At 43.0% G+C, this 15188-nt stretch overlaps 1 protein-coding gene across 3 annotated transcripts in view; it reads left to right on the top strand.

The window, feature by feature from the left end:
* The window catches only part of abat (4-aminobutyrate aminotransferase), a 225295-nt gene that overhangs the window by 198628 nt on the left and 11479 nt on the right, over nucleotides 1-15188 (top strand). For all 3 annotated transcript variants that reach the window (XM_038821033.1, XM_038821035.1, XM_038821034.1), the window contains exons 11-12: nucleotides 3182-3330; nucleotides 10410-10547. In XM_038821033.1, the coding sequence (XP_038676961.1) occupies nucleotides 3182-3330; nucleotides 10410-10547 (287 nt within the window). The remainder of the gene's footprint in view (nucleotides 1-3181; nucleotides 3331-10409; nucleotides 10548-15188) is intronic.

Here is a 15188-nt window from a genome sequence, read left to right as displayed (position 1 = left end):
TACACCACTTGGACTGCAGCGGTTCAAGAAGGCCTCTCACCATCACTGTCTCAAGGGCAATTAGAGATGGGCAACAATTGCTGGCCTAGCCAGCAACTTTCACATCTCACAAATGAAAAAAAAATTTTTTCCATTTCCCCAAAATAAAATTTGTCGTGGTCTAAATTAGGTTTACAATGCATATATATAAATGCACAAAGCACAGGAAGTAAGATTGGTGAGTGCCAGGGACATAGCCAGGTGGGAATATGATGCTGTGGTGATATCAGATACCTGGCTCCAAAATGGTAGGACTAGGGGTGGGGGGAGTGAGCATAGGGACAGCTGAAGGATGGAGTGGGGTCCACCAAACCGAGAAGAAAAGCATAGACAGTCACAGAAAGGGAGAATGCCAAGGAAGGCTGATTGGCAGGACCACCTCAGTTCTCTGGGACTTTTGCAGTTGTTTTAAAAGGTGTTAGGCCCACTAACCTTCACCCCCCCTCAACATTCACCCCATGGTCCCTCATACCTCTATACCAACTCATACCTCCCAACCTCCCCCAAACCACAATATACCTCTATGTCAACTACATAGCCACTCACAAAGTATCCATCAGGGGAAGATCTCAAGAGTCCTGTAGAGATGAAAAACAAACTTCTGATGATCACAACAGCTCTCACGTCTACATGCTGATTGTGAAAAAAGATCTCATTCGTAATCCTTTTCAAAGCTATTAAATCTCAAAAAAATATTTTCACTGATCACAACAAAGGCAGGTAATCCTTAAATAGCCTTTTTAAGCGATCAACAAACTGTGAATGCAGAACCCTTGCTGCAACAATTGAAGCTTTTGAAACTCGACGAAGCATTCATAATGATAGCCCTTGGGAAAATGTCTACCCTGCATCTGTCAAGCAAAGCAGTCCAGCAGAGGTTTTTTTCATAAACTCACTGGCATCTGCAGCCTGTTTTTTTTTCAAAGTTTAAAGAGCAAGCAATTTAAAAAACATCAGATCATGACAAATATACAGACCTTATCCGCCCTTCAAGAGCATTTATGTCTACTCCGTCAATTCATAATTCCAACACTGTAGCCAAAATAGGATTTGTTTCAATGTTAACTAATTTTAAATGTACCAACAGATTTTTAATTCGTGCCTCGTTTTGGGCTGGATATGAGGGCATGACTTTTGAATCCAGGTCCCCCTGCCTTCTGCAAAGGTCCATGAAGTTTTTGCAACACGTCAAAAATCCCCCCCAGTGGTTTTCAGGACAGATAGGAAAAGAGAAGGGTGGCAATATTGATTAAGGAGAATAATTCAGTGTTGGAGAGAGGGATTGGCCTTGAGGGGCCAAGGACATGAGATTACTGTTTAGAGTTAGGAAAGAGTTGTGGTACCATTACATTGAGTGTATTTTATAGGCTATTTATTCATGGAAAAGATACAGAGAAAATTTGCAGGGAAATTAGAGAGATGCAATAACCATAGAGTAATGGTAGGGGAGACTTTTATCCCAATATGAACTGTATAGTAATAGTGTAAAGGGTAGAGAAGGAGGAGAATTTCTAAAATGTGTTCAGGAATTTTTTCGAGGTCAGTATGTTTCCAACGCAATGAGGACAAATTTGGTGTGTAAAAAAGATCAAGTGTCAGTGGAGGAGCTACTAGGGGCCAGAAATCTTAGTGTCCTTATGTTTAGGTTAGCAATGGAAAGGAAGAAGGAGCAATCTAGAATGGTGATACTTTAATGGGGGAGGGCCACTTTCAGTGGAGTGAGAAAAGTTCTTGCCCAGTTAAATTGGAATTCAAGATTGGTAGCAAAACTGTTGCAGAGCAATGGGCTGTATTTAAAGACGAGATGGTTTAAGTACTGTCAAGGTACATTACAACAAGGGGAAAAGGAGGACAACCAAAGTAAAAGCACCTTGGATGGTGAAAGTGTGTTAAAGTAAGATGTTGGGGAAAAAAGGGTGAAGTTGACAAATATCAGGTTGATAATACAAGTGAGAATTAGGCTGAATATAGTTCAGAGGGGAAGTGAAAAAGGAGGAAAGAGAGGATATGAGAAGGAACTTGCAACTATTATCAAAAGGAATTCAAAAGCCTTCCTTGGGCATATACATAGTAAAAGGGTAGCAAGAGGATGGGTGGAGACCTATACATCAAGTTATAGTTAAAGTATTGTTAAAATACCAAATTAATACTTTGTATCTATCCCTATCGAGGAAGACAATGCGGCCAAAGGCATAGTGAGAGAAGGGGGCTAACAATTGATAAAAAGTAGATATTAGCAAGTGTGGCTATATTTCAGTTATGTAGATAGATGGGAGAAGCTGGGATTGATCATCCTGGAGAAGGCAAAATTGGGACTAGGTACTCAAAGTCATTTGGGGCCTAGACAGAGTAGATAGGAGGAAATTGTTCCCATTGGCAAAAATGCTGAGAAAATCATTTGAAGGCAAATGATCAAAGAATCAACGACAGCAAGAGGAATTTATTTTAATGCAGCAAGTAGTTAGGATCTGAGGTAGATTCAATATGGTGCTCAAAAGAGAATTGTTATTACCTGAAGAGAAAGAAAATGCATGGATACAGAAAGGGCATGGGAGTAGGACTAGTGGAGTTGCTCTAGCAAAGAGACAGCACAGGCATGATGTGCCAAGTGTCCTCCTGTGCTGTACCATTCTATAATCCGATGGTGTGATGAAGTGTATTTTTGTTTCTATCACCGTATTCAGTTTTACTCCAGTCTCTCACTCCTTAAGCATACAGTTTTGTAAAAGAGGGTATTTCTCATTGTTTGCCACTGACCATTTCTGCTGCGTATACAAGAAGCTTTGTTTATTTTCTACCTTTCTCCCAGCAAAACGCAGGAAGACTGTATGTAAATAATTCTGATAAATGTGTAATTTGTCACAAACTAGATTTGAGTATGTCTAAAGTTTTGTATGTTTATCCCCCAAGTAATCTATGGGCTAGTCTAAGCACTGAACAATATACTAACTTAAAAAGGGTTGACTCTCAAAATCTTTATGTTGAGCACAAGGGTGAAAATTAAACATTTGTAATGTATATTGTTTCTGATTTGCAGTATTTGTGCAATTATCTAGATTGGTTTAAAATAATTTACTTAAGTAATAAAATTTCAATGTGCTATATCTCAGAATGATTTTCCTTTTCCTTTATATGTCTGCAGGCTGCTTGACAGCAACCCATTCTAAGGCTGTTCACAAATTGGACATCCCAGCCTTTGATTGGCCCACAGCTCCATTTCCAATACTGAAATATCCTCTGGAAGAGTTTGTGAGGGAGAATGCACAGGAAGAAGACAGGTGCTTGGAAGAGGTAGATTTCAATTTTCAACTATTTGACGTTTGTCAGAAAAATACAGGACTGCTTTCCTTTTAGTTACTTTCCTTTCCCTGTTTCAACCTCAGTTGATGTTAAAACTGGATGGGAAAATTCCAGAATGGAACTCGGCTTACAACTTTTACTTTTTTTCTATAAAACCTGGAGGAACAGAATCACAGAACTGCTAAATAGTTTCAACAACAAGAAAAAAAATTATTAAGCATTAAGTGTTGGATTATTAAACAATACTCCTTTACTTCCCCTCTTAGGTAAACAAACACTCACAGATTTAAAGATTAACATGGATTACATAGTATATCTTAAGCTATAATGGTCTCATTAACACCAAAAGGCCTTTTTAAGCACACAAGATGATTATGATCAAATGCACATTCCGCTCTGAGCCAAAGTTAATGTCTGTGACTTTCTCCTCAGAATTGCTCCCCCTCCCCACGGATATCAATGGTCCTTTCAACTTGTGTTCCACAGGCTGTAATAAAATCTCACAAGCCTGAAAATCACTTCAGATATCTTACTGGTATCTCAGCTTTCTTCACGCTCAGTCTGTCTTTATTGAATAGTGATCTCTGTTCTTGGAATTTTAACCTCAGGCTTCTTGGAAACTTAGTTTCATTTCTCTAGTTTCCTCAACTAGTTTCTCTTCAGATCTCTGTACTTATTGTCTTAACCGTTCTCCATGGTATGACTTTCCTTCCAGCAAAAGATATTCTCTCTCTAGCCTTCTGAACCAATTGCTTCTACAGAGCTGCCATCTCTCTCACTACCTATCTTCAATTGTCCACAAATTATCTAAACTAAAATGTAAAAGTTTTGCTATCTAACAAAACTCCAGTTGCTAAGCAACCACTGCTGGTTTATTTCTTCATGCCGTAGCCCTCTCTAAGCACCATAGAAACACAGTTGGAACTTAGTTAACACTCACACATTCAATATTAACCAGCATGAATCTAACTATAGGTTTTACCCATCCAGACACAGAAACATTAAACTAAACATACTTAGAAATAAGGGGCGGGATTCTCTGGGCTCCCGCGTGTTTCCCGGTGGCAGGAGACAGCGCACCATTTGCTGGCGGTGGGATTTTCTGCTCCCGCCACTGTCAATGGGAATTCTAATGGAAGCCACCGCACGTCGCCCGGAAACCCGCGGGCAGGGGTGTGCTGCCGGCGGCACCAGAGAACCCCGCTGCCAGCAAACAGCCGGAGAATTCCGACCAAGGTGTAGTTTTAATGTTTACCAATACAAATCTCTCATTCCCTTAAAACTGTCTTTGTTTTACTAAAAACCCTGAGTTTAATTTTTTATATTTATTCTATTTTTGTTCATTTAAATTGATTTGAATTTTCTGTGATCTGCTCTGAACTAATACAACGGTCTAAAGAAAATCTCTATTGTTCATGATTGAACTGTGCTGGGCCACTAAACGTGAAGGGTTCACTCAAAGATTTGGTTTGGTCCTGATCCACATTCTGCTGGTTTCACCAGTTGAGTCTTCTCAAGGTGGATAGGCGTGAAATCATAGGAATTCAAACTGGAACTTTTGATGTGTGGGCCGGAGTTTTTCAGCTGTTGCCACTGGCAGGATCTTCTGGTCCGGAAGTCAGTGACCTGTGGCGGCAGAGGGCATGATGAAATGAAATGAAAATCGCTTATTGTCACAAGTAGGCTTCAAATGAAGTTACTGTGAAAAGCCCCTAGTCACCACATTCCGGCACATGTTCGGGGTGGCCGGTATGGGAATTGAACCGTGCTGCTGGCCTCCCTTGGTCTGCTTTCAAAGCCAGCGATTTAGCCCTGTGCTAAACCAGCCCCTAGGGGAGCCAATGGGAGCAGTGGCGAGCCCAGACGATCCTACCACTGGCTGATGCCGGGTCACTTCTGCCATCTCAAGACACGCCATGGAGGTGGTGGAAAATGCTGCCCATTATTTATTTGCATCTCTGAATATCTGGTTCAGATTTGGGTGTCATGATAGAAAAAAAAACTTTCTTATACACATTTTATAGCTGCTGTTTGCTGTTTCTCAGCTCACTCTACAGCTCAACCTATTGCAGGAATGCATATTACAGAGCAACGAGCTTTTAAAGCACCCGTGAAGCCCCTAAACACACCATTTGCAGATGTTGGAAATCTGAACAAAATAACACGCAAAGTAATCAAATTAGGAACAATTTCTATTAAGTCATGCCTTTGAACCTCACCCAGTGAAAATCTCGGCATTTGTGCACTATTTCTTGTGTATTCTGGTAGCATTGACGATTGAACATCTGATACCAGACCGAATGATAAGATTCCAACTCTGATATAGGACAATAAATCAAAACCTGTATTAAAAATTTAAGTCACACCATATTTTTCTGTGTAGTAATTGGTCATGAGGGATGAAGAGAGAAGTAAGGAGGTTCCTTTGTGGGCAGAGGGAAATGGATTTTATTGAGTAAGAGGAGAAAACAAAACAATAATAATTTTCAGGGAAAAAGTGAGAAGGTTGAGAAATTTGCGAATGGTTGGCACCAGAGCAGTTAAAAAATAAAATTGGGTGTTGTGCTCGGAACGGGCACCTGAAGTTGCAGGCACAAGAATATTGACTCCTATTGAATTACACACCTTATTCAGCCCACAAGAAATAGAAACAGGAGTAGGCCATTCGGCACCTCAAGCCTGCTCCACCATTCAATTAAATCACAACTGATCCGACATTCCTCATGTCCACTTTCAGAGTACAGGAGGGAGGTAGAGAACCTAGTGGAATGGTGTAACAACAACAATCTCTGCCTCAACGTCAGCAAAACTAAAGACTTCAGGAAATAAAGTGTCGTACATATCCCTGTCTGCATCAATGATGCTGAGGTGGAAATAGTTGACAGCTTCAAATTCCTAGGTGTGCACATCACCAGCAATCTGTCCTGGTCCACCCACGTCAGCGCTACGACCAAAAAGGCACAACAGTGCCTATACTTCCTCAGGAAATGAAGGAAATTCAGCGTTTCCACATTGACACAACCCAATTTTTACAGATGCACCATAGTAAGCATGCTGTCTGGCTGCATCACAGCCTGGTATGGCAACGGCTCAGCCCAAGACCGTAAGAAACTACAGAGAGTCATGAACATAGCCCAGTCCATCATCCAAAACCTCCTCCCATCCATGGACTCTGGCGACACGTCCTGCGTGTTTCTCGGTGGTGAGAGGGGGTTCACTAGTGGCAGGATTTTCTGTTCCTGAGGCTGTCAATTGGATTTCCCATTGAAGCCACCCCATGCCATCGGGAAACCAATGGGTGGCAGTGTGTATAATCAAAGACCCCCTCCCACCCAGGTTATTCACTCTTCCAACTTCTTCCATCGGGCAGGAGATACAAAAGGCTGTTACCAGACTCCTGAATGACTCTCGTATGGATTGAACTGATCTCTTCACACATCTTCTCTACTGAGTAGTACTACACATCGTATGCTCACCCAATGCCTGTAGCTATGTATTTACATTGTGTCTTTATGTATGTCCTATGTTTTTCATGTATGGAATGATCTGTCTGGACTATATGCAGAACAATACTTTTCACTGTACTTCAGTACACATGACAATAAGTCAAAATCTAAAATAGAAATAGAAATCCTGCCCTTTCCCCAGAATCCTTGATTCCCTTACTGATCAAGAACCTGTCTATCTCAACCTTAAATATGCACATGGACTCTGCCCACACAGCTCTCTGCAGGATGGTATGAGAGAAGAAATACCTTCTCATCTCAGTCTTAAATTGGCACCACTTTACTCTGAGACTATGATCTCTGGTCCTAGACTCTCGCATGATGAGAAAACTCCTCTCCGCATTTACCTTGTGTCAAGCCACTTAAAGATATATTTCAATGAGATCACCTCTCATTCTTATAAATTCCAATGAGTAAGACAATCCCTCCGTACTGCCGATCATTCTAGTGAACCTTCTCTGAATCACCACCAATGGAATAATGGGCAAGATCCCCTGCCTCCCATCAGCCATGTGTTTCTCGGCAGCGAGAGGTGGTTCCCTGGTGGCGGGATTCACTGTTCCTGCCGCGGTCAATTTTATTTTGCATTGAAGCCACCCCATGCCGCGGGGAAACCAATGGGTGGCAGTGCCCTATTGGCAGGACCAGAGAATCCCGCCACCATCGAGCGGACAGAGAATTCCAGCTGACATCAGTCCTTAACTAAGGAGGCTAAAACTGCTCACAGTACTCCATATGACCATAAGATGTAGGAGCAGAATTAGGCCATTCAGCCCATCGGGTCTGCCCTGTCATTCGATCATGACTCATACGTTTATCATCCCCATCCTCCTGCCTTCTCCCCATAACCCCCGATCCCCTTATTAACAAGAACCTACCCATCTCTGTCTTAAAGACACTCAGTGACTTGGCCTCTGCGGCAATGAGTTCCACAGACTCACCACCCTCTGGCTGAAGAAACTCCCCCTCAGCTAAGTGTTAAAGTCTCTTCAGTCTGAGGCTATGCCCTTTGGGTTCCAGTCTCTCCTACCAGTGGAAACATCTTCACCACTCTATCTAGGCCTCTCAGTTTTCTATAATTTTCAATGAGATTCCCCCTCACCTTTCTAAACTTCATTAAACAGCCCTCTCAAAATGAATGCCAACATTCCATTTGCTTTCCTAACTGCCAGCTGAACCTGCATGTTAACCTTAAGAGAATCCTGAACTAGGGGTCCTAAGTCCCTTTGTGCTTCAGATTTCCGAAGCCATTCCCCATTTAGAAAATGGTCTATGTCTCTATTCTTCCGACAAGATTGCATAACCTCACACCTTTCCACATATCATTCCATCTGCCACTTCTTTGCCCACTCTCCTAGCCTATCCAAGTCGTTTTGCAGTCTGCCCGCTTCCTCAAAGCTACCTGTCACTCAACATATCTTTGTGTCATCCGCAAACTTAGCAACAATGCCCTCAGTTCTTTATTTGAGATTGTTAATGTATATGGTAAATAGTTGTGGTCTCGAAACTGCGGAACACCACTAGTCACTGGTTGCCATCCTGAAAAGATCCCTTTATTCCCACTCTCTGCCTTTTACCAGTCAGCCAATCCTCTATCCATGATAGTACCTTGCTCCTAACACGAGGGGCTCGAAGGTTTATTTAGCAGCCTCCTGTATGACACTTTGTCAAAGGCCTTCTGGAAATCCAATGAGATCACATCCACTGGATCTTCTTTGTCTAACTTCCTTGTTACCTCCTCAAAGAATTCTAACAGATTTGTCAGGCATGACCTACCCTTGACGAAGGCATGCTGACTCAGCCCTATTTTACCATGCACTTCCAAGTACTCCGTCATCTCATCCTCAATAATGGACTGCAAATTGTTCCCAATGAATGGAGTCAGGCTAAGCAGCTTAAAGTTCCCTGTCTTCTGCCTCACTCCCTTCTTGATCAGGGATATTACATTAGCCATTTTCCAGTCCTCCAGGGACCCTCCCTGACTCCTGTGATTCCTGAAAGATCACCACCAATGCCTCCACAATCTCCTCAGCTATCCCCTTCAGAACCATTGGGCGTAGTCCATCTGGACTGTATTATTTATCCACCTTCAGTGCTTTCATTTTCCGCAGAACCTTCTCATTAGTGATGGCCACTATACTTACCTCTGCCCCCTGATTTGCTTGAAGATCTAGTATGCCATGTGTCTTCCACTCTGAAGACTGATGCAAAGTACCTATTCAGTTCCTCAGCCATTTCTTTGTTCCCCATTACTACCTCTCCAGCCTCATTTTCCAGTACTCCAATGTCCACTCTTGCCTCTCTCTTACCTTTTATATATAAAAACACCTCTTGCAATCTTCTTTTATATTACTAGCTAGCTTGCACTCATATTTCATCTTCTCTCTTATTGTTTTATATAATCTTTATAATCTTTATTATTGTCATAAGTATGCTTACATTAACACCGCAATTACATTACTGCGAAAATACCCTAGTTGCCACACTCCGGCACCTCTTCAGGTACACTGAGAGAAAATTCAGAATATCCAATTCATCTAACAAGCACGCCTTTCAGGACTTGTGATAGGAAACCAGAGCACCCAGAGGAAACCCATGCAGAAACGGGGAGAACATGCAGACTCTGCACAGACAGTGACCCAAGCCAGGAATTGAACCTTGTCCTTTGCTTGTTTTCAAACGGATCTTCCACTAGGTTCCCACTAATCCTCGTCATATTGGAGCCACCTATGCTTCCTTGCTCCACATAAATGTAACTTTTAGAAAAAAATCCTTCCTTCTCATCAATGGCTTTCACCTTTCACTTTGACAAGAAAGGAAGACCTAGAAAAACTGAACAGAGTATTGTCAGCACATGCTCCATCCGCCCAGTTGTTAACTAGTTACCTGAAATAGAAATTAGTACCTGGATTGAAATATTCAAAGGATCCAGGTGCACACCCTGCCGACACCAGTCAGTCAGCAATAGGCAGGCAATCTAGGTAAGGGACACTGAACATGAGTTTGTTTGGTGCGAGTTGTGGGCTCAGGGTTTGAAGTTTGACAGGGTGTTCAGGGGAGGAGGTGCACTATTTTGCTGATTTCGTTTATTCTGCTCAGAATGGGCTGATATTATGTGAATAAATGTGTAGGTATTGGCTGAATATGCGCCTTTGGTAAGAATGGATTCCACATGTACTGACCTGTACTAGATGAGTCACAGACTGCATAAAACAGGTTGAAGTGTTTTTGATCACTTTGTTGACAAGACTGATCAGGACTGAAATATGGGTGGGTTATAATTGGTCAACAATTATTCTTGAGGGTTAGATAAGTAGCCTAAATTATCAACCCTGAATAATAGAGTTCTCAGTAACCACTGTAGCAGGAGCGATTGCTTATACCCTGCAACTGAAATACTTATTTCTGTAATATTGATACAATATAGAGCATATTGTATACAGGGAAATGAAAGTAATTTCATCAATTGTGTTGCTCATCGTGTGGATCATCACCGAATCAAGAATATATGTTTTGCAAGAGTGATTTTTGTTGAAATAAATTTGTACTCTGACCCACTCTCAGGTGGAAGACTTGATAGTAAAGTTCAGAAAGAAGGGAAGAAATGTGGCTGCAATTATCATTGAGCCAATCCAGTCCGAGGGTGGAGACAACCATGCATCAGACGACTTCTTCAGGAAACTACGGAACGTTGCCAAAAAGGTACCTGCCATCCTCTTCCTGAAAAACAGAAATGGAGCTGATTGATGCGTTCTGGCGCACCCTCAGCTCATCGGAAATGTTTATACTTTTTTTTTTAAAGAGATCCTGCAGAACTGGCTCCCAAATTTCACCCAGCATCACTCATTCACACTGCAGCCCAAGCCCTTCCCATGCGCAGGGCCCTCAGGACCTGAATCTGTAATTGGTACAAATTCTTTATTTGGTGGATTTGGATTATTGCTCAGGGCTAATCTTTAACGTTTCTCGCTGTTTTTCTTCCATAAAAGCTGAGGAAAGCTGATGGTGTTTGAAACTACCGGTTTTATTTAAATGAATTGTTAAAAGTCCAGCTTTTCAAACAAAGAAAAGAAAGACTTGCATTTATATTCTGTCTTCCACAGACTCGGGCATCATCACTCCTTTGAAGAAGGTAAGAAATAGGGGCACGTATAGTCCATATGGCCATTGCATCTGCTCTGCCACTCAATAAGTTAATTCAAAACTTCTAGATCAATTTTGCTTACCCTAGCTCCACATTTCTTGACATCCTTTATTCCCAAAATGCCAGACTTGAATATCTACTGTCATGGAACTGTCAAACCACAGGAGAAGTAAAGGTTTTTTAAAAAAAGGACATTGAAGCACTCAGGTTTTTTTTTAAAAAGAAGAAGCAGTGAGCCCTGATTTAGGCCCTGAGATGGAAGCTAATATACAGAAATTCATTTTTTTGCGCTTGAATGTTCTCTGGAAAGGTACTAATAAAAACCAGTATTAGTCAGCTCACAAAAGGGATAGAGTGCAAGGTTTATTATATTTTTCTCATTATTTGAGGAGAGATGTGAAAACCAGGTGAAATCGCACTGGCTGATTATTAAGTTATGTCTGACATTCAGCTCTTTTGAAGTCAGTGGAATTGAATATTGGGTACAACAGATGAAAGAGGAAATGTCGTTCTTTTGTACAAGATGTCAACTTGGATAATTGCTTCATCTCTGCATATCCAATACTGTCTTATAACAATAGGTTTGTCCTTGATGGTTTCCAGCCATCCTGTCATCAACAGCTGCTGCAGCACTTGGAGACTTGCAACTCATTGTGTAGTGTGTTTGATCTCAGCAAGATCCTGGTTTGTTGGATTCAATCTCTCTTCTGGGTTGATGATTTTCAGAGTATGTTGCGTTGTTACTTCTTCTTATTGAATCTGGAAGATTTCACACTCTGGATCATCAACTTTCTTCAAAGGGAGTGCAACTCTCAACAGCATATCAGCGATGTACATCTGCTTCCCTTGCTTGTACCCCACACCCACATGATGTCTGCAAATGAAGTAATATATTTTCCGCCTGCTTCAGAGCAGATAGAAGCGGCTTGAGAAAAAATCTTTGAAGTGGTTTGTGATCAGACTCTACCATCACTTTCCTATTCCCAAACAGGTACTGATTGAAACAATCACAAACAAAGATCAGAGCCAGGCACTTTTTCTTATTTTGTGCAAATCATCATTCAGTTTGCATGGACACTCTTGTCACAAATACAACTGGTAGTCCTTGCTGCATGAGAATTGCTCCATGTCCTGCTTCACTGGCATCACAGTACAGAGTGAACGTCATTGACATCATAGTATCTCAGCACTGTGGTTGTCGTCACTATTAGTTGGCTGATTCAAATGAAAGCTGCTTCTTGTTCTGTGCCCCAATACCACTGAACATCCTTTGCAGTGAGCGTGGGTGGAGGTTCACTCTCTTGGCGACAATTGGGCCAGAACTTGGCTAGGTAGTTCACAAAGCCTACAAACATCTGATGGTTGCTGCATCTCTGCTACAGTTCATACTTCATGAGGATCAGAGCAAAGTCCTTTCACTGTCTGTACATGACCCATGTAGTTGACTTCAGTCATCTTCCGTTGCAGGTTTTTCTTGTTCAGCTTCATGTTCAGCTAGCGAGCTCTCTCTAGCAGTCTCACGAGATTCTGATCATGCACCTGCCATGGGAGTGTCCCTTTTAAGAAATGTTCTTGGCTTATCACATGGCTTCAGTGATGTCATTGTGTGGGTGGACCTGGGCGGTGGCTCTGAGTTTTTACTTTCGTTTTTGAGTTTGGAGCTGGCTGTGGCTCTGAGTTTTACTTTCACTTTGAGTTTGACCTGGTTTTATACTGCACAAGTTGAAAAGAAGTGTCTCTCTATCTTAATTTTAAAAAGCTGTTTCCTGACTGCTTGATAACTTGAAAAGGGATAATTGCTTTCTAGAAGGAATTCAAACCAGCTGTTTTGGAAAGGAAAACAAGAGTATCAATACCAGGTCTTGAGTGCTGTGTGCTGGGCCACACCTTTGAAAAGGTGATTCTGGTTTATGGGATCTTGTTATTAAATTGGAACAGTTAAAAGGGGAATTTATTAAGGGTTATACATAGATTACTGTAGCTGTGTGGGGTATTTATGTTTGTAGTTGATTAAAATGCTTACTGTGTGTGTTTATAAAAATGTTAACTAAATTCTTGGAATAAAGCTTGTTTTTGATTAAAAGCGCCTAAGACCTCTGTTGAATAGCACCTGAAAGGCGCAAGCCCTTGTGCTCATCGTAACCAAAATCAATAAACAGTTGTCGGTCAGGTGAACTCCATGATGTACTTTGGAGTTTTCTAAACCCTGGCTCATAACAGTCCACAATAGCTTCTTCTATCATGTCTCCACATCCACAAACTAGCAGGTTCACCACGATCACTGCCACTCTTCGAAAATCACCGACTACCTCATGTTGTTTGCCAATATGCCAAACAGCATGCACAGTCATTTGCACCTTCTAGTTACATCCACTGATAAAGTAAGGAAACTGCTGCTTTCATTCTACTTCACTTGCCAGTATTCATCCTTTTGTGCATCGGGTGATAAAAATCTTTGCCTTAGCAAGTTGTGGTAAAGGTTATTCAATGATTATTAAGATCTTGTCAAAGCTTTATTGAGGTCCTTTGGATCCATGCACACTCTCAACATATTAACGTGATGCTCCTCTTCTGCAGTGATCTTTCCAATCGTCTCAAACCATTTTTGACCTTGAGACGTCATGGTGGTAACCTGTTCTCGGATGTAGAGTGATTCGTCATAATCGTTGTTCGGCACCCTCTAGCAACTATCAATCTAGGCTTCCTTATCTTCTTCCAGAAAAACACTTGCGTGCAAAGTGATCCGGCTCCTTGGCGTTAGAATATATTTCCCCGATGACTTCTGGTGGAGCTCTGTAGGGGGAAGACGTGCACGGGGCAGCTCCCGTTATAGGACTAAACTTTCAGGGTCTTTTTTTCCGTTTTGTTTGTTTAGTCCCGGGGGTATTTCTATTCTAAAGAAAGAATCCACGCAGCGCTCCCCCCGAAGGTACGAACAGGAAAAAATAAAGCCGCACGGGACCGGACCGACGGTAAGCTGAGGCCCGTGGGAGAGGAGCCGGAGAATATTAAAAAAGGCTCAGAAGGAGCCGAGGAGAGTCGCGACCCCGGACACAACTAGTGTCTAAGAGCGCAAGCCCCCCCCAACCAAGCCCCCCCCCCATCCTGCACAGCAGAACGTGGGTGGTAGAAGAGAAGTGGCAGCCCGGACTGCGAAGCCAGAGACTCAAGCGCTCTGGAGCGGAGCCAGCGAGCAGAAGAGAGAGAGGGGTGGACTCCCCCCCCCCCCCCCCCCCCCCCCCCCGCCGCAACGGACCGGCAGCGACCACGTGGTGAGCGGCGAGACAAAGAGGGACTCCGGTCCGCACCAGGAAACATCTCTCCCAAACCCTCCTGACCCAGTGAGAAGGAAGGAGGAAAAAAAGAGAAGAAGGGGGAGAAATAAAAGTAAATAAATAAATAAAGAGACAAGGAAAGAGAGAAAGGAAGGAACGGAGGGAGGGAACCAACCACAACACCCCCCCCCCCCCCAACAGAAAAAAAGGGAAATCCGAAGCCCGAGGCAGACCCAGCGAGAGCAGAGGAGTGGAGAAAGTGAGAGCAACCTCAGGGTAAGGAACAGCAGAGGGGAAAGAAAGAGGGACAGACAGATGGCTGGAGGAAAGAAAAATACCAAGGTGAAGGGACAGCGATGCGCAAGCAGCAGCAAGGGTAAGGCGCATGAGCGGCGGGCGCGCAGGCAGACGGCCCCACAAGATGAGACGGAGGTACAGGCGAGCCTGAAAGGGAAAACGATGGCAGTCCAAGCAGCGGATCGTGAGCAGGACGCAGCGACCAGCATAAAGGAGGCGCTCTAGTCGGAGCTCCAAGCAATGATGAAGGAGACGCACAAAATGCAGCAGACCATTGAAGGCCTGGAAAGGGAAGTAAAGGCGCAGAAAAAACAATTCTGGAGTTTGAGCGGGCCGCCTCGGACCAGAGCGACAGGGTGATAACCCTAGAAGCTGAGGCCAAAAGGTTAGTAACGGCCCAGGGGAGCCTAAGAGGGAAAGTGAAGGAGCAGGAAAATAGGTCCATGCGGCAAAACATTAAAATAGTGGGTCTGCCAGAGGGGATAGAGGACAGAGACCCAACAAGCTACATCACCCAAATGATGGGCAAGCTAGTGGGAAAGGAGGTATTCCCAAACCCACCGGAAATAGACAGGGCGCACAGGTCGCTCCGACCCAAGCCCAAATCCGGGGACCAGCCCAGAGCAA

This window comes from Scyliorhinus canicula, chromosome 15 (genome assembly GCF_902713615.1).
Source record: "Scyliorhinus canicula chromosome 15, sScyCan1.1, whole genome shotgun sequence".
NCBI classification, from domain to species: domain Eukaryota; kingdom Metazoa; phylum Chordata; class Chondrichthyes; order Carcharhiniformes; family Scyliorhinidae; genus Scyliorhinus; species Scyliorhinus canicula.
This window is presented reverse-complemented; position numbering and strand designations above follow the sequence as displayed.